Genomic DNA, 26858 nt, shown 5'->3' on the forward strand with positions numbered 1-26858 from the left:
CCTATTCCAAACAAAAACATAAACAACTGTGCAGAATAAATTATGGCTTATATGAACCCAAACCAAATAATTGAGTGGGAAGCCTGCATGCACTTCAGTAAGCTGTAATAAAGCATCCCAATACCTTACTGAGGTGATACAAAAAGAAGATCAAGTAGGGAGCTGGGATTTCAATCACCTGCCAAGTGTAGTGAGGAGCCACTGCCTTTTTTTTTTTTTTCTTTTTAAAGCAGCCACTACTTAAGTGGTGCTAAAGGATGACTGATAGAAAATCAGAATTTACTATGCCAATCAGTAATAAAGGCCCCATCCCTAGGGGTCAGAATGAAAAACATGAAGTGTCAGAACTTCCTTCCTACCCAACAATCAATAATGCTCCAGTTTGGGAGACAGAAAGACTTAAAGCAGAAACTATGGTTCCATTTGAAGCAGGCAATAAAAAAGGAGCATTGTTTCATTCCATGAAAAGCATACCAGGCAAAACCGGCTAAAACAGAAGATTTATTTATTTTGAGAAAGAGTGTGAATAGGGGAGTGGCAAAGCAAAAGCAAGTCCCAAGTAGGCTCTGTGCTGTTAGCACGAGGCCCAATCCAGGGCTTGATCTCATGAACTGTGAGATTATGACCTGCGCCAAAGTTCAACTCTTAACCAACTGAGCCACCCAGGTTCCCTTTTGTCTTTTATTCTGTAAAACAGTTTGTTTTTTAAGAAATCTCTACATGGGGTTCCAATTTATAATCCCATTAACAAGAATGTCATGCTCTATTGACTGAGAGAGCCAGGTTCCCCTAAAGCAGAAGATTTAAATAATCCCAAGACTTAAACATAACATAATAAAACATCCAAGTTTCAGTGGAAACCTACTCAAATTAAAAAAAAAAAAGAAAACCAGAAGAGAACAATATGATAAATAAAAGAGCAAGCTTAAACCTTAATGTTTCAAAAATCACACTAAGTATAAATGGTTTAGCTACCCCAGTTATAAAGCAGAGCTTACGGAAATTATATATTAAGATATAAAGTCGGCAGGGTGAAAGCAAAAAGATACGCAAATACTGAAGGTGAGAAAGAAAGGCCATAGTAGTAATAGTTAAAACAGATTTCAGAATGTATGAAACATTTATTGAGTGTCAGTCCACCACTAAAATACAGCAATCCTAAATGCGTATGATCAAGTATGTGTACACTATAAAAACTGAAAAGCAAAATCTGACAGAATTCAAAGGTGAAATAGGAAAATCCGTAACATATGCAGACATCAACATCCATCTTTATTTAACAAAAATTTTTTTAATGTTTTTATTTTTTATTTTTATTTTTGAGAGGGAGAGACAAAGTGTGAGCAGGCGAAAGGACAGAGAGAGGGAGACACAGAATCTGAAGCAGGCTCCAGGCTCTGAGCTGTCAGCACAGGTCGAGACCCTAAATTGTGACATTGTGAGGTGAGCCCAACTTGGATGCTCAACCAACTGAGCCACCCAGGTGTTCCACAACATCCATCTTTAAACAACTGACAGAACTAGAGACAAATCAGAAAAATTCTGAAATCAACAAAAACCATCAACAGGATTTAACTGACATTTATAGTACCATTCGCCATCAGCAGCAGAATACACCCTCTTTTCAAAATACCCACAGAAAAATCCCAAGATAATAAATGCACAATGGAGTATTACTCAGCCATAAAAATGAAATTTTACCATTTGCAACAACACAGATGGAGCTGGAAAATAGAATGTTAAGCAAAATCTGAGAAAGACCGTGTCATATGATTTCACTCATATATGGAATTTAAGAAACAAATGAGCAAAGGAAAAAAAAAAAGGAGGGGGGTAGGGACAAACCAAGAAATAGATTCCAGAGAACAAAAAGATGGTCAACAGAGGGGAGATGGGTAGAGGAAAGGAGAAAATAGGTGAAAGGGATTAACGAGTACACTTGTGATGATCACTGGGTATTGTGTACAAGAGATGAATCACTATACTGTACATCTGAAACCAATACAACAATGAATGTTAACTGTACTTGAATTAAATAAAAAACAATAAAAAATACATACACATACATATATATATATACACACACACACACACCAGGATAGACCATTTTCTGGCCCATAAGACAAACATCAGCAAAGTGATGGGATGGAAATCAAACTGAGTATTTTTCCCACCACAATAGAAACAAGCCTAACTGTAACCCAGTAACAAAAGATGTCAGAAAATTTACTAGTACTTGGAAACTAAACAACATAGTTTTATGTTGTCGAAGAGACCCTAAAGAGATTAAAAATACAATCAACTAAATGTAAATAAAACCACATGTTCCAAAGTTTACGTAAGTATATATAACAATAAATGTCAAGAGGGAAATGCATAGCACTAAATGCACAATCAGAAAACAGGGAAAGCTCAAATGAGTAATTCAAAGTATTTTTTAAAAATATTTTTAATATTTATTTATTTTTTGAGAGAAAGAAAGAGCTCAACAGCAGAGGGAGGGGCAAAGTGGGAGACACAGAATTTGAAACAGGCTCCAGGCTGTGAGCTGCCAGCATAGAGTGAGATGGGGGACACGAACTAACAGACCATGAGAGCATGACTTGAGCCAAAGCTGGATGCTCAAATGACTGAGCCACCCAGGTACCTCTAAAACTATTTTTAGAAACCAGAAGAAGAGCAAAATAAAGCCTGAGACAAGAAGTAGGAAGGAAATAAAGAAGAAAGGAAAGAAGGAAAGAAACAAAGAAAGAAAACCTAACAGAACTGAAAACAGGAAAAAAAACCAGAGAATTAATCAAATGAAGAATTGGTTCTTTTGAAAGATCAGTAATCTGACAAATTTCTAGCACAGCCAAAAAGGAAAAATATGAATGTGCAAATTACTAAGATGAAGAACAAAACAGAGACTTCACTATAGACATAAAGGATAATAGAAAATACCAAAACCAATTTTACACACATAACTTTGAGCAATTACATGAAATGAACCATATCATGTAAAACACAAATTACAACTCAGCCAATATAGACAATATGAATAGAATATAATTACTATAAAATTTAATTAATGATTTTAAAACTCCCAGAAACAGAAACTGCCAGATTTAGATGCATTTCACTGGATAATCCCAACATTTAAAGAAATAACAATAGTGTATTTCTTCCAGAAAAAAGGAGAACACACAAAATCTACTTTATGAAACAAGAAACACTCTGAAATTACAAAAAATAAAGAAAACTACAGACTATATATCCCTCATGAATACATATAGAGTACTGAACATAATATTAGTAAATGAAATTCAGGAAAATACTAAAATAATAGATAACCGAGTACAGTTTATCCTAGGATGTAATGCTGATTCAATTGAAAATTATTAACATATCACATTAACAAGTAAGGAACATAAATGGTATAGTAACATCAATGTCATATAAAACAACTGAAGAATTCAACTTCCATTCATAAAAATAATAAGAAAAACAGGAATGGAGGTAAACTTTCAATCCTGATAAAAGGGCAGCTATATAAAATATACAGCTAACGTTATTCTTTTTTTTTTTTTTTTTGCAACTTTTTTTTTTTAATTTATTTTTGGGACAGAGAGAGACAGAGCATGAACGGGGGAGGGGCAGAGAGAGAGGGAGACACAGAATCGGAAACAGGCTCCAGGCTCCGAGCCATCAGCCCAGAGCCTGACGCGGGGCTCGAACTCACGGACCGTCAGATCGTGACCTGGCTGAAGTCGGACGCTTAACCGACTGCGCCACCCAGGCGCCCCAAGCTAACGTTATTCTTAACAGTGAAACATTGATGCATTTTTCTCCCTAAAACAAGGATGTCTGCTCTAGCTACGTCTATTCAATTATTGTACAGAACTGGGTAGAACTGGCAAAGGAAGAGACAAATGGAACAAAACTGAGAACCCAGAAAAAGATTTGTACAAATACATCAAACTGGGGAACCTGGCTGGCTCAGTTACTAGAGCCTGCAACTCTTCATCTCATGGTTTGAGTTCAATTACTAAAACAGTTCTGTGTTTGAGAAGATTGAATATTCTCCCATTACAGAGTAACTGATAATCACACTGGGTGTTGAGATTACTTAAAGAAACAAGCATGTCTAAATGGTATTTGACTAAGGTGCAAAAGTAATCTAAAATGGGCAAGACGAAAAGACTGCCTTTCACTAAAAAGTACTAGAACTGGGCATACACACTGACAAAAACAAAAAGTAAAAAACCCCTGGAATCTATGTCTTACAACTAAACAAAGCTAGCTCAAAATGGATCATACTTAACTGCAAAATTATAAAACTTCCCAAAAAAAGAATGTAGGAAACATTCTTTGGGAGTCTACAGACAGGCAACAAGTTCTTAGTTTTGACACCAAAAGAGTGACACATACAGGAAATAAATAAACTAGACTCATCAAAATTAAGACCTTTGTTGGCCAAAGGTCCTATTAACAGAATGAAAACACAACCTAAAGACCAGAACCACATATCTAACAAACAACTAGTAACTGGAATACACAGAACTCTATAAATTGAATAATTAAAAAATAGACAACTCCCTTAGAAAATAAGCAAAAAGCATGAACAGGCATTTCACTGTATCATGGCAAATATACACATGAAAGATGTGTAACATAGCAATTAGCCCAAATATAAACTGAAACCATGAAGAAAGTTCACTGCACACCTTTAGAATTAAAAATAAATAAATAAATACACCAAAATCTGCGAAGGATATGAAAAGAAGGAATTATTCATAACTGTGGATGGGAATGTGAAATATTACAGTCACTCTGGAAAACAGTTTGGCAGCTTCTTAAAAGCCTAAAAATATTGTCAACAAAATACAAATAAATCCAGCAATACACAAAGAATTTGTACAAATTAAAGAATTATATATAAAGTAATTATACATCACAATAAGTGGAATTTATTCCTAAAGTGGAAGACTATCTGAACATAGAAATATCAATCAATGCAACAGAGAACAAAAAGTCTGTAACACTGAATAGACCCAGTGAATGCAACTGACAAAGTCCAACACCCTTTCTTAACTAAAATACTCAATAAATATGGAAAAGGAGGGAATTTCTTAAATCCAATAAAGGGCATCTACAAAAACCCAACAACTGACATCATAATTAATGATGAAACAAAGTTTTCCACTCAAGACTGATAATACCCACTTTGAACATATCCTTCCATAGTTTGCTGTAAGTTGTAGTCAGGGCCATTAAGGCAAAGTGGAAAAAAAAAAGGGTAATGACATTAAGAAGTAAAACTATATCTGCAAATCATATGATCTTGTACTTGGGATACCTTAGAAAAAAATATACATACAAGTAACAAATATAATAGTTTTAGGATACAAAATGAGTATTAATAAATTGTTAGATATATTAACGTTGTTTTACTATATATTAGGTAAGAACAGCCCCCAAATAAAACAGTTACACTCACAATAGTATCAAAAACCACACCGTACTTTGGTATAAATTTACCAAAAATGCAATAAATACAAGGGGAAAAAAAAACCCACTGCTGAAGTTAAAGGGTACCTAAATAAATGTAATGACATCTCTAAATAAATTGAAGGATATTTCAGATTCAAGGACTGAAAGACTAATACTGTTGGGATAATAATATAATATAAAATAATCTACAAATACCCCACAATCTCGTATCAAAATCTCACTTCTTTGCAGATATTGACAACCACATTCTAAAATTTGTAAGCAGAGTCAAAAGACTTCAAACATCCAAAGCAATCTTAAAAGGCAATAGTGAAGGACTCATACTTCTTTTTTTAACTTTTTTGTTAAAAAAAGATTTTTTTAATGTTTATTTATTTTTGAGAGACAGGGAGAGACAGTATGAGCAGGGGAGGGACAGAGAGAGAGAGAAAGACACAGAATCTAAAGAGGCTCCAGGCTCTGAGCTGTCAGCACATATCCCAACGTGGGGCTCGAACTCACAAACCATGAGATAATGACCTGAGCTGAAGCTGGACGCTTAACTGACTGAGCCACCCAGGTTCCCCAAAGGACTCCTACTTCTTAACTAGAAAATCATTTGTAAAAGTTATAGTAATCAATGCAAAGTAGTACTGACATAATCACATACAGATTAACAGACCAGATGATGTCAGGACAGCTGCATAAAAAGAACTAATTAATTATTAATAATGTGTGCAATTTTTGAGGGAGGGGGATAGAGAGAGAGCAAGAGACCATGCACAGGTAAGTACTGGGGAGGGGCAGAGAGACAAAGGGAGAGAATCTCATGCGACCCCTAGCCCCCGTCCCCCCGGCCACGTGGGCCTTGATTCCCCCAAACGGTAAGATCATGATCTGAGTCAAAATCAAGAGTTAGGAACCTAACTGACTGAGCCACCTGAGCATCCCAAGAATAGTCTTTTTATAATTTTCTTTAATGTTTATTTATTTTGAGAGACAGAGAGACAGCGCATGAACAGGGGAGAGGCAGACAGAGACAAAGACACAGAATCTAAGGCAGGCTCCAAGCTCTCAGCTGTCCAGCCCAGAGCCCAATGTGGGGCTCAAACTCATGAACCGTGAGATGATGATCTAGGCTGAAGTCAGATGTTCAACCGACTGAGCCAAACAGGCACCCCAAGAGTAGTCTTTTAGACAAATGTTGCTGGGACAACTAAACATCATAAAAAAGAATGAACTCGAACTCTACATCACAACACTGCAAAAAAGTAATTCAAAATGAAATGCAGATCTAAGTATGAACTTATATGGTTACACCTAAACTGTACTTGTAAGTATGCATTTATACTAGGAAGAAGACATGAAAAATAAAAACCTCTGAGATTGTCAATTAGGCAAGGATTTCTAAAATAGGAAACGATGCATAAGTGATCAATAAAATGAGTAAATACATAACTGGACTTTACAAAGTTAAAAACTTTTGCCAGAGGGGCGCCTGGGTGGCTCAGTCGGTTAAGCATCCGACTTCAGCTCAGGTCACGATCTCATGGTCCGTGAGTTCAAGCCCCGCGTCGGGCTCTGGGCTGATGGCTCAGAGCCTGGAGCATGCTTCCGATTCTGTGTCTCCCTCTCTCTCTGCCCCTCCCCCGTTCATGCTCTGTCTCTCAAATAAATATCGTTAAAAAAAAAAAAAAAAAAAAAAAAACTTTGCCAGAATAGACATGTCTTTGACAGAAAGCAGGCTGATTTCTAGGGTGCAGCAAGGAAGGGTTAAGAAGAGAAATAACTGAAGTGATGAAGGTGTTTTGGAACTTCACAAAAGTAGTGGTTGCACAACACTGAATGTACTAAAAAAATTACTAACTTTAGTTTTAAATTTTGTTTTTAAGTTTTATGTATGTATGTATGTATGTATGTATATATGTATGTATGTATGTGTGTGTGTATTTACTTTGAGACTGAGGCAGAGAGGGCAAGAGGTGGAACGGCAGAGAGGGAAGGAAAGAGAGAATCCCAAAAAGGCTTCAAACTGTTAGCATAGACCCTGACATGGGGGCTCAAACTAATGAACCGTGAGATCATAGCTTGAGGTGAAACCAAGAGTCAGACAGACACTTAACAGACTAACCACATTAATTTTCGTTTTAAATTGGTTTATTTTATTTACGTTATGTCAAATCCACCTGAATTAAAAAAAATTTTGAACTGTGCTATAAATACCATGAAGAATGAGAAAAAACGTAACCTATCAAAGAGAAAATATTTGCAAAACATAATTTGATATTGGGTTTGCATATGGAATGTATAAACAACCTATAAATCAAAAATTAAGACCTACAGTCAAGAATTTGATGGGGCGCCTGGGTGGCGCAGTCGGTTAAGCGTCCGACTTCAGCCAGGTCACGATCTCGCGGTCCGTGAGTTCGAGCCCCGCGTCAGGCTCTGGGCTGATGGCTCAGAGCCTGGAGCCTGTTTCCGCTTCTGTGCCTCCCTCTCTCTCTGCCCCTCCCCCGTTCATGCTCTGTCTCTCTCTGTCCCAAAAATAAATAAAAAAAACGTTGAAAAAAAAAAAAAAAAATTTAAAAAAAAAAAAAAAAAAAAAAAAAGAATTTGAAAGGAAATTTCAAGGATAAAATACAAATAGTCTTTAAGCAAATATATTCAACATTATTAGCCATTATGAACATGCAAACCAAAACCACAATGAGACATTCATTACTTTAACTCCACTAAGATGGCTAATAATTAGAAGACAACAGCAAGAGTTAACAAGGACAAGAAGAAACAGCAACCCTCATACACTGTTGGGAATATAAGGTATTGCTATTTTGGAAAACAGCCTGTCAGTCCTCAAAATGTTATACTTTAAATTACCATGTGACCTAGCAATTCAATTTCTAATATATACCCAAGAGACCTGAATATATATGTCCAAACTGTTCTCAGCAGCATTATTTACTTTGCAGAAAGTGTGAAATACCCAAACCATCCATAACTAATGAATTGATACAACAAAACATTATCTGGTAATACAAAGGAACAGATATGCAAACAAAAACCTGTACGTGGATTTTTCGAGTAGCAGTATTCACACCAAACAAAAAGTGGAAACAACTCAAAAGTTCATTGATCGATAAACAAAATTAATACATCCACACTGCTGAACAGAAGGTATCAAAAAAAAGGAATGAACTCTAATACATGATATAACAGAAATTAACTCTTATGCTTAGCCATATATCAGGTCAAAACAGGCCACATATTTAGATAAATGTCCACAATAGGAAAATCCATAAAAACAGAAGTAGTAGGGGCGGAGGCTGGAAGATGGACAGAATAACAACTGAAATTTTCTGCTGTGATAATGAAAATATTCTGACATTAGTGGTTGTAGTAGCATAATTTTGTGAACATACTAAGATATACCGAATCAGTGTGAATCCACAGTTTGTAAATTGTATCTTTCTAAAACTCATTTGTAAAAAAACTAAATAAACGAAACGTGCAACTACTATGCAACAGAGCAACTGCAATTTCAGGGAAAGATTAGGTTCACGTACAAAAAAATCTTCACGCCAATGTTCACAGCAGCTTTATTTGTGAGAGCTCCAAATGAGAAACACATTTATTTATGGGGGAACAGTTAAATAAACCATAAGTAGTTAAAGTTGTATCATGAATACTACTCAGCAATAAGGAAAACAATCCACAGATTCACATAACAATGTGTATGAGCCTGCACAAAATTATGCTGAGTGGAAAAAAACCCCAAATCTCTAATGGCTACATACTATATTACTCCATTTATTTAAAAACCTCAAAATGAAAAAAACTGTGGAAATAGAGACCATGCTGCCAGGGGTTAGGATAAAGCAGGGGCAGGACAGAGTGTGGACATGGAAGAACTAATGTGGAATCCATATGGTGATGGAAATAGATCATAAAGTATCAATGTCACTATCTTGGCTAATATCATTCTGGAAGAGGTTTTCAGAAGAAATATATGAAAAAAAAATCTGTATTATTTATTAAAATTCATGTGAAACTATTATTTTCCCAAAATAAAGTTAGTTTATAAAATAAAAATAAAAGTGTTCTATAAGGCTCATTAATACAACATTGAGGGGAAGTGCTATGTATTCTCTTGTATTCAGTGGTTACTAGAATGTAAGAAACTGCTAGCCACCTAAATATCCAATAATTAGAGAAAAGAATAACTGTTAATGGAATTATACAACTTAGAATGATAAATATGGGGAAAAGATAAAATGACAAATATGGGACTTCTAGGAAGACAAATTGAAGGCTTCCTTCTAAACTGTTCTATACCCTACAAAATTCCCTCTGAAAATGATGAAAGGAATACAAAAACTGCTCATGATTTAGGAAAATGATTATAACCATGTATGTGACAAAAACAAAGTAGATAAAGGGAGCAGAATCAAAGAGGATTAAAATACATCAACCAGTTATACAGTCAGGAAGATAACAAAGTGCTAATAAAACTGTAAGAAATTATTTTTAGCCCCTATAGGCAATGACTGAGCAATCAGATGTACAAAAAACTTAGGAATGAGTAAAAAAGAGGAGAAATCAAATAGGGAAAATAAGCAGGTAAAAGATAGGAGTAACCAGTCACCACAGAAAGAAGACACATAGTTCAAAAACCTGTTTTTTTAAAAAAAATTCAATCTCATAAAAGACTAAAAAGAACACTAACACAAAAACAATTTCAAACTCATGAGATGTGAAAAATTAATTCTGACAAAAAATGCTGGTAAGGAATGTAAATTAGTACAAATGATCTGGTAGATGAAGACTTAAAAGGAACTGAACTACTTATAGACCACCAATTGAGCAATAACACAAGGAAATACAACTAAGAATAAGTATTTAGAGAAAGCCAGGATCATTTAGTTACAACCTTTAAAAAAAAGTTAAGTCACTTACACTTTATGCTTTCTTTCAGTGGTTTTAGTAAGACATTTCTCTTTTTAGTAAAAGGCCTTTCAAGACACAATAAATTATACCATACTACATCTTAAAATACAATGCCTTTAACTGAACAACAGGTATTCAGCAAACACCTGGTAAGCTAAAGGAGTATGAAAAGATGACGGAATTTTTATTATGATTATAGTTATAGAATCTTGAGAATATTAGAATTAAAAAGAGGAAAAACTGATACCCCTCCATCTTTCTATTATGGCTTTTATAGATATATCACCATTTCAGAAGTGATCTCAGAATTTAACTTTTATTTATTTTATTTTTACCTTTTTAAAGGTTTTATTTATTTAAATACTTTCTACACCCAATGTAGGGCTGAAACTCACAATCCTGAGATTAAGAGTCACATGCTCCACCAATGAACATGTATTCTGATATATGTATAGTGTATTTCTCCAGGATACACTACAGAAATACAACAGTTGTGTCATGGGACACAAGAATACACATATAACAGATAATGCCAAACTGCTTTTTCTCATTGGTTGTAGCAACTAAAGTTGCCAGGAACAATGCAAATTATTTTTAGCAAGAAATCCTGGGGTTCTAATGCCTATGGTTACTTGAATACTCATTTATAAATAATAACATATAATTTTTTATTTCTGATCTACAAATTCTCCAACCAACTTTACCAACCACAGAGAATGAACACAAAAAAGTGCCCCATTAGATAAATGAAGACAAGTAATAGAGATTCTTGGGAGTTCTTTCTGAATCTCACTTCTAGGTCTTTATACGTTATCCTAGAGAACTCTTTGCAGTTAGTGTATCATTTTAATCTTCACATTTGTTAAAAATGTCTATTTATTATAACACTCCTCTGCAATTCCACCTTATTTAACTTAAAGCAAAAATAAAAGTTGCCAGAGAAAGTTAAAGAAACTGAAATAAACTGAGTAAAAAAGAGCACTATTCTGTAAAGGAAATCAGAAATACAATAAAAACTACTGTTAAATTCTGACCAGAATATGAAACAAAGACCAATTTTTCTTCATGAAAGATTGTTTGGTGAAATTTGTTAGTAAGTAATGTTGATTGGGTAAACTCAAATATATCTAATTAATTCAAGTTTACTTAAAATGAAGTGGTACTATTTTACTACTTGAATTACTACCTTAAAGCAATCAAAAAGATGATCAAGTTGTTCAGGAGAAAAATCCCAAGCCAATTTTGCCAGCAGATCATGTACATTCTTCACAATAGCTTCATGTTTCCCTGCCTGTTGAAAAACAAATATGAAATACGTAAAAGTAAAACATAAAGAATAAGCAGTAGAGTTAGGTTTAAATAAAGATGTGAACTAAGTAGCTTTACTGAGTCTACTTGCATTAATAAAATATTCCCACATGGTTCATCTGAGGTTATGGAGAATTCTTTTTTTTTACTTGGGGGAAAAAAAACCCTTTTTTTTGAGATATGTTTTTATTTATTTTTGAGAGACAGAGAGAGAGAGAGCATGAGCAGGGGAGAGGCAGAGAGAGACAGACAGAAACACAGAAACTGAAGCAGATTCCAGGCTCTGAGTTGTCCACACAGAGCCTGACCCGGGGCTCAAACCTGTGAACCACAGGATCATGACCTGACTTGAAGTTGGCTGCTCAACCGACTAAGCCACCCAGGCGCCCCGAGGTTATGGTAATATTTTAAATGCTGAAGAGGGGCCAGTTACATTCATTTTATACTCAATTTCTTGGTATTAATGATAATGCACTTCCAGAATTCAAATGAAGATTTATTACAGGTATTTTCAAAAAAAATGAAGAGGAAATATGGCAAAATAGCGAATCATCTCAAAACTGAGGACTGAAGTGCTCAATGACGGAAGACAGTATTTTGTTAGTTTCTCTTTAAAAAAGGGTAGAGTGGGCAGGACTTTGTAATCTAGAGGTTAATAACACTCCCCGGTTTATTCATGCAAAAAATAAATAATATATTCCTGTAACATTTGCTTCCTCACACAATTTGCAAGAAAAAACAAATTTACTATTGATTTGAAAATCAAATTTATTCTTGTAAGTACATAATATATACAATTGTAAAATTTATGATCTATACCATTAACAAAGGGTATCAAGATCAGGGAGGTTTTGTTTTGTTAAGTTTATTTACTTATTTTGACAGAAAGAGAGAGAAAGTGCCTGTGAGCAGCAGAAAAGAGGGGGAGACAGAGAATCTTGCAAGACATAGAGCTTGAACTCACAAACCATGAGATCATGACCTGAGTTGAAATCAAGATGCTTGAGCAACTGAGTCACCCAGTCACCCTGGAAAACTACAGTTAAACTCCAAAAAGTCGAGTAATACAAATTCACATCACAATATATAATTACTACCAATGATTATTTAACTTTTAATATCTTCTTTTTAAAATTTTTAAAGGTATTTATTTAGAGAGAGACAGAGATAGCAGCATCGGGGGGGGGGGTGGTACAGAGAGAGAGAGAGAGAGAGAGAGAGAGAGAGAGAGAGAGAGGAAAGAGAATCCTAAGCAGGCTCTGCACCGCCAGCACAGAGCCCAACACAGGGCTCAAACTCATGAAATTATGACTTGGGGGATCATAACCTGAGCCCAGAGAGTTGGACATTTAACTGAGCCACCCAGGAGCCCACTTTCTTATAAAATAGCTACCATCTTAAATTCCTTACCTGTGCTGTCCAGATATTATCAAGATCCTGCAATGTCAGAGCTTTTTCTTTAATCACAAAACGAAGAATCTTTTCTAGCTTTTCCACATACTGAGGCTGATGAAGACTATCCCGCAGGACTATGGATAAGATATTGTTCTGCTGTATCCACTCCTAAATGTAATACAAAAATTTGTTTCAAAGCAGAACTAAAATATTAGAGTGGGCAACTTAGGGCCAAAAGGTAAAAACTTCCAGTTGTAAGGTAAATAAGTAATGGGAATATAATGTACATGACATCAATAGTTAAGCTGCTGTGATACAGATAGTACATTCTAAAGGTCTCAATGGGATAAAAATTTAAAAAAAAACTTATATGAGAGATACATGTTAACTAAATTTATTGTACTAATCATTGACAACACAGGTTTGAAATGTGTTGAGTCCACCTATAAACAAATTTTTGAAATAAATACACTATTGTAGTATAAATATATTTTCTTCTTACGATTTTCTTAATTTTTTTTTTGATAACTTTATTTTAAGAATATGTATTATTTACATAAAATACTCAATTGACTTGTGTCATAAATAAGGCTTCTAGTCAATAGAAGGCTTTCAGTAGATAAGCTTTTGGTGTTTCAAGTTCTATAAGGATTTCCAACTGTGCTGGGGGTCAATGTCCACAATCCTTGGTTATGCTGTATACTTAAATTTATATAGATATATATATATATATCAATTACACCTCAAAATCTGGAGGGAAAAAAAAACTAGTTCAGATTCTGAATTAACATTATTGTTAATTAATGTTAGAAACCTAACATTAATTAGAAGCCTAAATCGTGTTTATGTTTACAAATCATAACATACTAATGTAATGTGTTTAAATATTTTAGTGCAGAACTATTCAATATTACAGTATTAGAATCCAAATTTGTACGCAAATGCTCACATATACACTAAATTTAAAACTTATAAATCACAAATGTAATGTGCTTATTGTTGTTTTTAATGAAAATTACTATAAAACATAGTTGTACTGAATTTTTTTTTCCACATTCAGGAATGGCCCCATTAAAATGTACCATAGCACATTTCTTATACTATCTGTGAAGAATAATTAGTGTCATATTTTTGGTGGGAGAAAAATCATTAGAAATGCCACAGTGATGACAAAGTGCTTCAAAAGTTTCTTAACACTCTCCTATTCTGCACCTTTCAAGGACTTGTAATAATTCACAACTAGTGAATTAAGTAGTTATTATACTGGCATTTCATAGAGCAGACACATTGTATAGTTGACACCTGACTCCTAACACTATGTCAGAACACCTGGGTCTAGGTTGCATACCATTTGACAATAACAAAGAGTCCTCAAAGACCTTTTACCACATTTTGATCATTTTCACTATTAAACCAAAGACTCCTTTAAGGTGGAGATCATTCTTCACAGATATATTCCCAGTACTGGCAAACATATACACTCAAAATATGTTACCAAGCAAGTAACTTACAAGGCCTACTACTATTCATTTTAACACCAAAATATATAGAAGTACCTCTGGTATACTGTTTCATTCAACCATGATAAACTTAACCAAAGACACAATAAGTTAACCTATAAATTTCTAAGTAACAGATTGTTTGCTATTACCATTATAAGAACAGTTTTAGAATAGTTATACATCAATCTCCCAATACCAGAATTATTTTTGTTATATTGCTTCTAACACTAATTGGTGCCAATCTAGTTTTCCTTAAGCAGATTCTTATTCATAAAAGAATCAAAGGGGCTTACTGCCATTCGTTCAGCTGTCAGCCACTCTTCCTCTTCAGGATTTCCATGACGATGAGTATAATACGATACACTAGATATCACTTTGTTAATTTCATTCAATGCATTCATCTTTCCATTAAAAGAAGAAATCTGCAACAATCTGCAAGAGAAACTTTGATTAAGTGTAAAAAAAAAAAGTCAGGAAAATATTTAAAGATGGAAGTATCTTACCTGAGTATCATTTTCAACCTAAAAATTTCTAAATTTTTTACAGTTTCTCCTTGTCCTGGAATCCTTGAAGCTAAATTCTTCAGAGATTTAATAATCATGGAAAGGGCATCATTTTTTGTTTCATTCTTTGCTTCTTTTTTCAGTTCTTCGTCAGTTAAATTTTCTAAAAACTGTGGAACTATTTCTATAACTGGAATAAAGTATTTCTTCACTGTATGTTGACTAAGAAACTCATAGCATTGTCCAAATGGTCTAAAAAAAGAAAAAGACAAAATTTCTGTTAATATCTGCATTTTACCAAAACGAAATTTCCAAAGTTTTAAACATCACATTAGCAATTTAACATAAGAAAGCAGACTATAAAAGTAACATTTCATGATTTTCAAGGTAACAAAATTAAGTCTATTGTTTTTAAAAATTGTTAATGTTTATTTATTTATTTTGAGACAGAAAGCACAAATGGGGAGGGGAAGAGGAGGAGGGAGAAAGAGACAGAAAATCCCAAGCAGGCTCTGCACTGTCAGCGCAGATCTCCACTTCGGCTCTATCTCACGACTGTAAGATCATGACCAGAGCGAGATCAAGAGTTCAACACTAAAATGACTAAGCCACCCAGGTACCCCCTAAATATTAAATTTAAAATATAACTTACTTAATAAGGGCTGCAATTATTTGAACACTTAATGCTGATCCATTAATAAAACGATCATGCAAAATCTGGAAACCATTTAAAGTGCCAAATTTATTGATGAGATCCACTAGCCAACCCTGCAACACAGTTAATGCTGGGAGTTAATTTTTTCCTGTAATAAAAATCTTAGAAGTTATACCTGAAATATGTATTTCATATAAATTAGAACTAGCTCAATAAAATAATCACACAAAATTATTTTTCAAAAGAATTAAAACTATCTGTAACATATAGTCATTTACTATTTAGGGAGATGTAAGATTTCTTCTATAGCATTTTGTTCTCTGTATCCCTGAGTCAAAATCAGCACAGGTTGCAGCTACAGACTACAGAATGGCACAGTTGTTATTTATTCATGTCCCAAATATCTGGTGAACAGAAATCAGGCAAAGGTTGTGTACCTAACTAAAAAATTTTTATATGTAAGAATGTAAAATAAACTTATTTTTATATAAATATAAAAATCAAATGTATAAACAAATGCACAAAATCTTTAAGTCTTACCTTAAGACTAAAAAGCCAACTTTTAGGAAAAAACAAACCAAAACCAAAAATAGAAAACAGATTAGAGATAGAAATGAGTTCTACATGTAAAAACAAAAAAAATTATTCAGGATACACAGGAAATGCTAAGTAACAGGAAACTGTTATAAGAAGAATACACTGGTATACACCAAATGCTAAATTTGATATGGGACCCTAAAATTTTAAAACCTCCAGTAAACAATTATTTAATTACTGAATAAAATCAGTATAATATTTTCTGACCTTTACATATCATTTAAAAAATGTTATGTTAAAAAATGTCAAACTGGGGAGTGATTTAAGCAAGATGTCAAATTAAGAAGCTCAAAAATCGTTTTATTGTGAAATAACTATTTCCAGCGTCAAAAATTTATAAGAACCAAACAAGCACTGAATCAAAAACAGTCACCAAGGCTCAGTAGGTTGAGCATCCGACTTCAGCTCAGGTCATGATCTCACGGTCTGTGAGTTCGAGCCCTGCATTGGGTTCTGTGCTGTCAGTTCAGAGCCTGGAGCCTGCTTCAGATTCTGTGTCTCCCTCTCCCTCTGCCCCTCCCCTGCTCATGCTCTGTCTCTCTCTGTCAAAAATAAATACACATTAAAAAAAAAAAAAAGTTTTACTGTTTTCACTGAAAACAAAAGTTTTACTATTTTCACTGAAGTAGTTAGGCAATTCCATTGTGTTTTTACTTACCGATGCCTAACTTGCCGAGAGCAGCACATTTTAGAGTCTTATCCTCAATTCCCTTACATGAACTGAAGATGACTAAATCTGTACCATTATAATCTATTTCTGAGCTGCCTGAGACACTAGTCTGTGTCACTGATTTTGCAGGTCAGAAAAACAAAAGTAGTTTGGAACTCAGGCTAGGGAAAAGCCATGGAAAGGAGCAGGCATAGTTCATGAAAATGGCAAAGAAGAAACAGGTTGCAAGACTGCCAAGGCAAATTACTGATTGCGAAATACAATGCGAACTCCTAAAACTCCCACAAGCAAGGGTGAGATACTTTAGGGAATGAAGGCATTTAAAAGCAATTGTGTACAAAGAGGAACTAGAATGGGAAAAAGCAGGTGAAGACACATGCCCAGAAAAGGCTCATTAATGAAAGTCTTCCCTTCCAAGTAATCACTCTGCAAAGCCTAAGAGCACCAGGTGACTTTTCAAATAAAACTTCCAGAAACCATCCAAGGAGAAGCAGACACTGAACTTACTTGACAAAACCTTAAAATTGCCTAAATGTGCTTAACGCGTTAAAGAAGACACACAAAAATAAAATAAAAGAAACAAGGAATATGTATATGAACAAAATGAGAATACCAAAAAGAGATAGAAATTGTAAAAATGAATCAAAAAGGATATTATGGAGATGAAAATATAAAAACTTAAAATGAAAAAATTCATTAAACAGTTCAACAGACTCAAACAGGCAGAATAAAGTAACAACTTGAAGACAGATCAAGTCTAAGGAATAAAAGAACAAAAAACAAATGAAAACCAAACCAAACCACACTAAAAAAACAGTGAACAGTGCCTAGGGGGTTTAACATCATCAACTGTGAAAAGTGACACTACGGGAATCACAAAAGAGCAGAAAGCTTATGAAGAAATGATGGCCCAAACTTCCCAAATCTAAATATATAAGCTCCATACACTGTAAAGAGGATAAACCCAAAGAGACTCACACCAAGACAGATTATAATCAAACTAAGATCAAATACATGGAAAGAATCTTACAAAGAACAATAAAGCAATGATTCTTCACACCCAGAAGATCCTGATTACACCCAGAAGTAATCAGTTGATTACTCAGAAGAAACACACAGGCCAGATGAATATTATTTATATTGTTAAAAGAAAAACTGTCAAGTGAGAAGTCTATTTGGTAAAACATTTCTTCAAAAATGAGGAAGAAATCAAGACATTCTCAGAGAAAAGCTGACAAAGTCTATTACCATTAGACCTGCTCGAACAGAAATGCTAAATAGAATATGAAGTTGAAAGGATGCTTGACAGTGACTCAATGTTCAAGGTAACATATAAAAAGCATGTAAAAGGTAAATAAATGGACCAACTTAACCAGTTTCATCTGATTTTGGCACACAACTTCATTTTTTTAATCCCTTGCAAAATTTTTAAAAGGAAAATTTGAATAAAAATTATAAAGATGTAAACATACAAAGAAGTAATTTATGACATCAATAACATAAACAACGAAGTGGCGGAGCTATAAAGTAGTAGTTTCTGTATGCAACTAACTTAAGTTGGTATCACATTAGACCAAACTCTTTTAACCCTAGAATGTTACACTTAACCCCTATTGTAACTAGAGTGAACACTTACACCCAAAACAGAATGAGAAAGGAATGAAAACATGTCAGTACAAAAAAAATCAACGTAATAAATGAAAGTCAGTAAGAAAGAAACTGATACACCAAAAATTATAAGATATATCAAAAACTATAAGATATATGAAAAACAAGTAACAATGGTACTAGCACATCCTTCCTTATCAATGTAACAACACTGAATGTAAAAAGACAGACTTTTTTTAGTTAAGCCTCCAACTTCAGCTCAGGTCATGATCTCATGGTCTGTGAGTTTCAGCCCTGTGTCCAGCTCTGTCTTAACACCTCAGAGCCTGGAGCCTGCTTCGGATTCTGTGTCTCCCTCTCTCAAAAATAACTAAACATTATAAAAAAATTTAAAAAGACAGACCTTCCAATCTGGGCATATAGATCAGCAGAATGGATGGGAAACCAGAATCCAATGACACACTGTCTTCTAACAGAGTTACTTTAGATCTGAGGATATGTATAGCTTAGAAGGAGAAAGATGGAAAAATATATTCGATGCAAATAGTAACCCAAAGAGAAAAGTCTACAAACTCAACTGTACAAAACTTGATAAAAAGAGTCAATTAACCAGGAAGATAGAACTTCAGGGTTCATAAATATATGAAACAACTACTGACATTGGAGACAACAGTTCTACAGCACTACCTGGAGATTTCAATACAGCATTTTCAATAACAGAAAAACTAAAGAGAAGAAAATAAGCAAAAAGCAGTCTTACATGACAATACAGAACCAAACCTTTCAGACATATAGAACATTGTAAACAAGAGCAGAATACATATTCTTTATAAGAATACATTCTGCAGAAGCAAGTCTTTAAATAACAGTAAAATCATACAAAACATCTTTTCAGAACACAATGGAATGGAATTAGAAATCAGTAATAGAAGACTATCAGGAAAACCCACAAAATATGCAGAAAATACCCAAAGTACTCTTTATCTGACTGATCAAATATGAATCCATGCCCAAAGGAAAATTTATACGTTCAAACCTGTTTTTAAAAAACAGCTTTGAAGGCAACAATGTAACTTTACATTTTAAAAGGAACTAGATGGGCGCCTGTGTGGCTCAGTGCATAGAGGGCCCTTGATTTTGGCTCAGGTCATGATCCCAGGATCATGGGATCAAGCCTTGTGTTGGGCTTTGCATTAAGTGTGTGGCCTGCTTCAGATTCTCTCCATCTGTCTCTCTCTATCCTGCTGTGATCCTCTCCCCTATTTTGCACACACACACACACACACACACACTCAAAAACAAAAACAAAACCTGAAAAAGAAAAAAGTAAAAGAGAAATAGAGGGGAAAAAAATCAACCAAAATTGTTTTCTGGAAAAAGAAATAAAAAAGCTGATAAGCTTTTGGACAGGTTAACTAAGTTGAAAAAAAAAAAAAAAGACTCAATCAAAATCAGAAACAAGAGAGAACTGACTACAGAGTTAACAAAGAATAAAAGAAATTAGAAAGCACTATGATTAACTGTATTGAAAGTACTATACATGTCAATAAAAGGTGGCATAGATAAAATGGACAAATTTCTAGAACACACATCATATACCACAGTTGGTCAGGAGAAATAATTTGAACAGGCCTATAATTAGGGAAGAGACTGAATGAGGAATCAACCACCTTCCAACAAAGAAAATGAGGGACCAAACAGTGTCATTGAAAAAAATCTAACAAGCATTAAAGAGTTATCACCAATCTCCTGAAGTTTTTCCAAAAAAACTGAAGAGGAAGGAATATACTCAAACTCATTTTAAGAGACCAGGATTACTGTGATATCAGAGCCCGACAAAGATTTTATTTAGAGATGAATCCTGCAAATACGGATATAAAACCACTCAATAACATACTAGCAACATGAATAAGTGGGATGTTCTTTCTTAGAATGCAAGGATGTCTTAATATACAAAATTAATGTAACACACATTAGCATAATGAAAGAAGAAACTCACATGATCTGAATTCATAAAGGAAAAGGACTAGGCAAATTCAACAATCTGTAACAATAAAAACACCAAAAAAACAAAAGAAAATTACCTCAAAATAAGAAAGGCTACATATGGAAAACCCATATCGAATATCAAACTAAATGATAAAATGAAAGCATTTCCTCCAAGACTAGGAACAAACAAGGATGCTTGCCTTGACCAAACCTGTTCAGCCAGGTACTAAAGTCCCAGCCATGAAAATCAGGCTAGAAAAAGAAATGAGCAGCATTAAAACGGAAAAATCATCTATCTACGTATCTCACATTTCTTTACAGGGATTTTGTGTTGTTCTGTTATTTTTTATTTGTGTGTGTGCACTAATACCCAATAAAACTTAGTTTGTTTTCTGCTTCTAGTGCTATGTTCTTTCAACATGTTCAAATATTAATCAAAATGAATATAATAAGTTGTCTCTGAGAAAAAGCCATTAAAATGACATGTAAGTTACTGACACTTGAGAATGAGCACATACAAAACAGAGCTTCTCTCTATATAGCCAGGTCTAATACACTGCTTTTGGGTGATTTCTCAGCTCTGTTGATGGATCATTAGTTTTTAAATTTTTCTGCTGTGCTTCCCTGAAATTTGTTATAATTTGGGCAGACTGTATCTTCTCTGTAAAATGAATACAAACTGAAAAATTATTTACTGGACTCAAAACTCAGATGCTAATCAATACTAAGATTCTCTCATAAGAAATCAAATGTATTTTAAGAAATGACTAACAGCATGTTACAAAAAAAATTAAAATTCAAAAATCTGTTTATATCGCCTATACATAAATATATGCTATTAAATATACATCTAAGTGCAAAGTACAGTTCACGCCCTTGGCTTATAGCAGTTATATTCTCTAAAGTCATTCTGAACATTGAAGGAGCAAATACTGTATCCTGCTACTAGGGGAGATACAGAAAAAGCTTCCAATATGAAGATATTCATTAACTGATCAATACACAACTTGTTCAGGCATGAATTATTGTGATGCTGGCCCCTGGCTCAATGAATCAACTATACATATTAAATAACGTGCTTTTTAAGCAAAAACCCATACAAAACAAAGTTATACACTGATCATTATGTTAAAGTAAGGTTCATGTCACAAGTTTTGTAACAAACACAAAAACAGATTTAATTTTAAAAACCAACACACTTTTGGTGATCGAGGATCTGAGGAACGAGCAAATAGTTCATCTTCAGGCAACTGGGCATTTGTAGAAACTGATTCACACGGACGTGTACCATTGTAGATATGGAATTTGCAATGAGGATTTAAGGCCATGGCAAGAAGATCTAGAAGTGGAAACCAGTCCTGGGACAACTTGGTCACACAAAGCTCCACTAGACGATGAGTATTGTTAATAATACACCTCTGTCATATGAAAGGAGACAAGGACAAGAGAAGTTCATTTAAAAGAGATTTGTAATTTCAAGCACAGAAACATTCTAATCTTGTTATTAATGCTCACTTTCTCCATTTTCTATATTGGTCATCTGAATTCTGTGTAACTTCACTAATACTGTGATCGAGCAGACAATAAAAATAAATCAGTAATTATTTACTTCATATTTGTAATGCATCTAATTTCAACAGCTATGTGAGAAAAGTTACAGATGAAGTAGGCACCATACGTTGTCCATTTCTACTCTGTGTGCACAAAGGAGCCATGCAAATTACCATTTTCTTTCTTTGGAATTTGTACTCTAGAGGCAGTAATTCTACACCCTAAACATTCAAAGTTATGTCAGTATCTAAGATTAGGAGATCTGTCATCTAAATATCAATTCAAAAATCAGGTATGTTACATTTTCCAAGCTGAAGTCCACACCATAACTCTTGATTTATTCTGTGTTATACACAAGAACCAGGTTACAGAATTCAATGAATCAAGTCAGGTGCGTATTATTTCACTTTCAAAATCTCTGGAACACAAAGGTATCTAAGAATCAATGGTAGCTTGCATTATTTTGCATTTGCTTGCACTATTCTAGACTAAAGGTATTTACTGAGTACTCAAGTTTTCTGCAGTCACTCAGAGACACTTCCAATTTGAGAACTGTTTAGATTTTGTTGGGACTTTTTTAATTACTAAAAAACTGTAGTTTGAATTCATACCAAAACCTTGTGAGAATACTGGCTTGTGGTTTAAATTTCCAGGTAAGATTTTCTTTTCTCACTCTACCAAAGTTAAAGCTTGTAAGGTTTCTTGCATGTCAATGAATTTATCAGCTGTGTCTCTTCTAAAATTATATCTGATACAGTGCTATCTATATTGGGAATCTTTTATTTGTCATCTTGGGTGTTTTTCTTTCTTAAAGGTATATAGAGCAGTCAAATCTTACAATCAATAACATGACACATTCGATGAAATGTAGGACCTGCATATGGTTATAGGTACTTGGGATTCCAGAAGAGCTTAAACCAAGATTTCATAACTCAAATCTCAAATTCATTCTAAAAGATAAGACTGTTCTTAAAGACCTTCAATTCTGTCAAATACATCAGCAGACTTGATATACTATTCACAGGACTGTTTTCCAGAGATAAATCTATAGGCATCACCATATAAATATGAGTCTCCAAAATATTAGACTCACATGAATTTCAAATTTCCAGCCACTCACTGCCTCATCCATAAGAATTTTAGTGAAAGATACTGTTAGACCATCTCGAAAAAAACGTTGGCATGCTTCACTTTTAACATCAAGACCTAAGAAGACATAAAAAAAATTGAATTTAACATAAAGAAAAAAACATTTCTCTAGCCAATTAGACCATTAAAGACAAACTGTTAGAAGTACTGATAGTTTCTCTCACAAACAGTACTGCAGCTTTTGAAATAAGACATGACTTGTCTCTGCAAGAGGGTAAAAGGTAACTTTTTTACAATGAAAAAGAAAAAAGGTTCAGAAAAATGAAATGCTATATTCAATTTTAAAAATACCAAGTTGTATAAATGCTGTGTATGTGAAATCAAGTCATGTGATGATTAACTGAAAATGCTTCAAGACATGAAACTACATTTTAAACAAAAAAGTTACTGGGGAAATAGAGAATGAAAGCATTTCACATGGTTTTACTCACCGAAATTACAGTTCAAAAAAAAAAAAAAAGTAACCATTCAAAAATTTCATTTGGCTCTAAATTATCTGTTTAATACCAAATTTAACACATGAATCCTGTATCATCTTCATAATTAATTAGTCCTTTCATCACTTCCAGGCATCTAGGCATGCGTACTTCCTTTATTTCTTATGATTTAAAAAGTACCTTCAGTGCCAAAAAGAAAATTTGTAATACTTCATAAGAACTCAAACATTAAATCTGCACAGTTTGGTTTGGTTTAGATCATTTACACATTGGTAGATCATTTATACCTGGGACTTCCCTTAAAAAAAAACTTATATTTTGTGTTGCAAAAATAGGATCCCACAGAAAATGAATGGGGAGAGAAAAGCCTCTGCAACTGAATGGCAATGCTTTATTTAAACAAAGTAGCATTTCAATTTTTGTTCATTCTATACCTTTAGATTGATAACATGCCCAGTTCATAAGTCCTTCAATTAATGAACAAATGCACAAAACAAAAGAAACTTGAGTGTTGGTAAAATACTTTTATAGTTTGTAAAATTAAAAATGAAACATTCTTGGGGTGCCTGGGTGGCTGTCAATTAAGCAACCGACTTTGGTTCAGATCAGGATCTCATGGTTTGTGAGTTCGAGCCCCGCAATAGGCTCTGTGCTGACAGCTCAGGACACTGTGCTGGCAGTTCAGAGCCTGCAGCCTGCTTTAGATTCTGTGTCTCCCTCTCTCTTTGCCCCTTCCTGCTCATACTCTCTCTCTCAAAAATAAATGAACATTAATTTTTTTTTTTTAAACGTGATGGACTCCAGTATGATACTTTTAGTTTTGGGTAAATAGTGAAAAATACCAGATTATTTACTGGTTGCTTTAAAAAAAAAATTAGTAAAAGACCTCATTTCTCAAGATACTTTTTCCAAAAAATTTAGTTTTTAAAAAGTCAAAATACAACCTTGAGTTTTCACAACAAAATATTAATGAAATAGTAATTTTCATAAAAATATAAGATTAGTGTATCTTTTGGTTCACTGGCTGTTCAGTAAGTCACTCAAATAGTAAATTTAAATATGTTTTACTGAAATTACTTGCAAATTAACATTATCTCCCAATTATAAATGCCTTACATGCAAAAAAAGTCAACAGATAAATCTGAAATCTATGGTCATTTAGTATTTTTTAAACTGTGAAACACTCTTTAATGTATACTACTTCACACATCAGATTTTTAAAAAATTATTAGTCTAGAAAATATTTTAATGTTTAATTAACAGTGCCTTTAAAAATATACAAGCAGATCCTGCACTTAGAAATGTTAATATATACACAAAATTCTGCATAAAATTTTAAAGAATTCAGAGGTCTTTAAAGACTGTCAAAGATACACAAAATCTTTGTTCTTAGCATACATATAAGCCCTAACAGAAAGTTTAGGAAGACAGTGTGGTCTAAGAATATATAGCAACTTTTTATAAAAGAGAAAAACAAAAGTCTCAAGAACAATATGCAAGTATCAATAATGCATTATGGAAAACATAATAATCTATGTACTCACCTTTTTTACTAAGATCAATAGCAGCTTCTAAAAGTACTTCTAATTCCCCTTTTGGCAAAACTGGAACCACCCATCGAGGCCTAAAAATTATTATGCAGTTTTAAAATGCCGTATTAGTTGGCCACAAATGAAATACCAAAGATAACTTACCTACAAAATTAATTTTACTATGAAAAAGTGAAAAATCTGACTACATTAAACACTCACCACAAACTGAAAGAAGAGATTGGCAAATTACCTGCTTTGTGAACTGAGATATTACAGACACAATTTTTAAAAGCACTGTATACCTAGAGATATAGCAATGAAGGAGAATTCAATAAGTAACTTTCACAGCCCCCTAAAACTAAAATTAATCAATTATGTACACTCATTGTTAAAAGTCAGTAGCAAACTGTTCTTTTGAGGTTCAGATACATTAAGAGAAGACAACACAACATCCCTTTCTGTTGATCTTCACAAAGACAAAATAAATGTGGAGACAAATGGCTGATTTCTACTTCAATTCATCTCAACATGACATTTACCAACTTTTCCTGAAAACTGTATGACTTACAGAGCCTCTGAGCCTGTGTACCATACTAAGTACACTCCTGTATCAAAAGCAATATAGATGCCACCATACCCAGGCTAGGATTTTCCCTCAGTTACCTAGGAATACATTCCACTGACTAACTCTCTAATTCCTAGAAAGAACTGTATTCTGTCTGTCCCTAAGTCCTTTTCAGAAGGACAACAAAATTCCTGAATACCCTGTTTTAATAAAAAGATAGCCTATTACAAAAAATGTAACAGATACTTTTGTTATAGGTTATGCAAAAGCGATTTTTAAAAATTTCCCTGTAACTTAAGATTTAATATAACTCAGTCCTCCAGTCCTAATAAAAATCAACAACCACCAGACAAAACAAAATCTTTCACAATGATTTCTCTAAATAGAAAATGGACATAGAAAGAAGGTCATCGAGCAAGTCTAGTAGTCAAAATACCAAGGAGACATAACCTTTATAAATACTCAAAAGGAAATTCCCACCTACGGTTCTAGGCTAGAAACATATCCATTAAGATCACAAAGCATTATTAATTTAAAATCTTTTTTCATATCATCTTTTAATTTTTAAAAATTCACATAAATGCCTGCATTAGCAATGAATTACAAACTATCTGGCAATGTCTAAAGCGTTAATGTTATTAGGGAAAGAGCAAAATTTCTTTTGTGACACTGCAATCCAGTCTTTTTTTCATTCTTTAGCAGTGGCAATGCTTAAAAATCTGGTTATCGGGCACCTGGTGGCTTAGTTGTTAAGAATTGGACTTCAGCTCAGGTCATGATCTCACAGTTCATGAGTATGAGTCCCACAATGGTAGAGCTGGAGCCCTGCTTCAGGTAAAAAAACAACAAAAACAAACAAACAACCCCCCCCCTCCCCGCCCCAGGCGAGCCCCACTCCTCTCTCTCCCTCTGCCCCTTGTGTGATTCTCTCCCTCTTTCTGCTCCTCACTCACTTGCTCTCTCAAAAAAAAATTTTTTTTT

At 33.9% G+C, this 26858-nt stretch overlaps 1 protein-coding gene across 5 annotated transcripts in view; it reads right to left on the minus strand.

Moving 5' to 3' along the window:
* LOC131503577 (probable ubiquitin carboxyl-terminal hydrolase FAF-X) overlaps nt 1–26858 on the minus strand; it is a 183853-nt gene that overhangs the window by 109536 nt on the left and 47459 nt on the right. For all 5 annotated transcript variants that reach the window (XM_058715034.1, XM_058715033.1, XM_058715030.1 and 2 more), the window contains 8 exons: nt 25325–25404; nt 23288–23400; nt 21843–22061; nt 15777–15892; nt 15125–15376; nt 14915–15053; nt 13135–13287; nt 11603–11707 (listed from right to left, as the gene is read on the minus strand). In XM_058715034.1, the coding sequence (XP_058571017.1) occupies nt 11603–11707; nt 13135–13287; nt 14915–15053; nt 15125–15376; nt 15777–15892; nt 21843–22061; nt 23288–23400; nt 25325–25404 (1177 nt within the window). The remainder of the gene's footprint in view (nt 1–11602; nt 11708–13134; nt 13288–14914; nt 15054–15124; nt 15377–15776; nt 15893–21842; nt 22062–23287; nt 23401–25324; nt 25405–26858) is intronic.

The sequence above is a fragment of the Neofelis nebulosa genome (assembly GCF_028018385.1).
Source record: "Neofelis nebulosa isolate mNeoNeb1 chromosome Y unlocalized genomic scaffold, mNeoNeb1.pri SUPER_Y_unloc_1, whole genome shotgun sequence".
Taxonomy (NCBI): domain Eukaryota; kingdom Metazoa; phylum Chordata; class Mammalia; order Carnivora; family Felidae; genus Neofelis; species Neofelis nebulosa.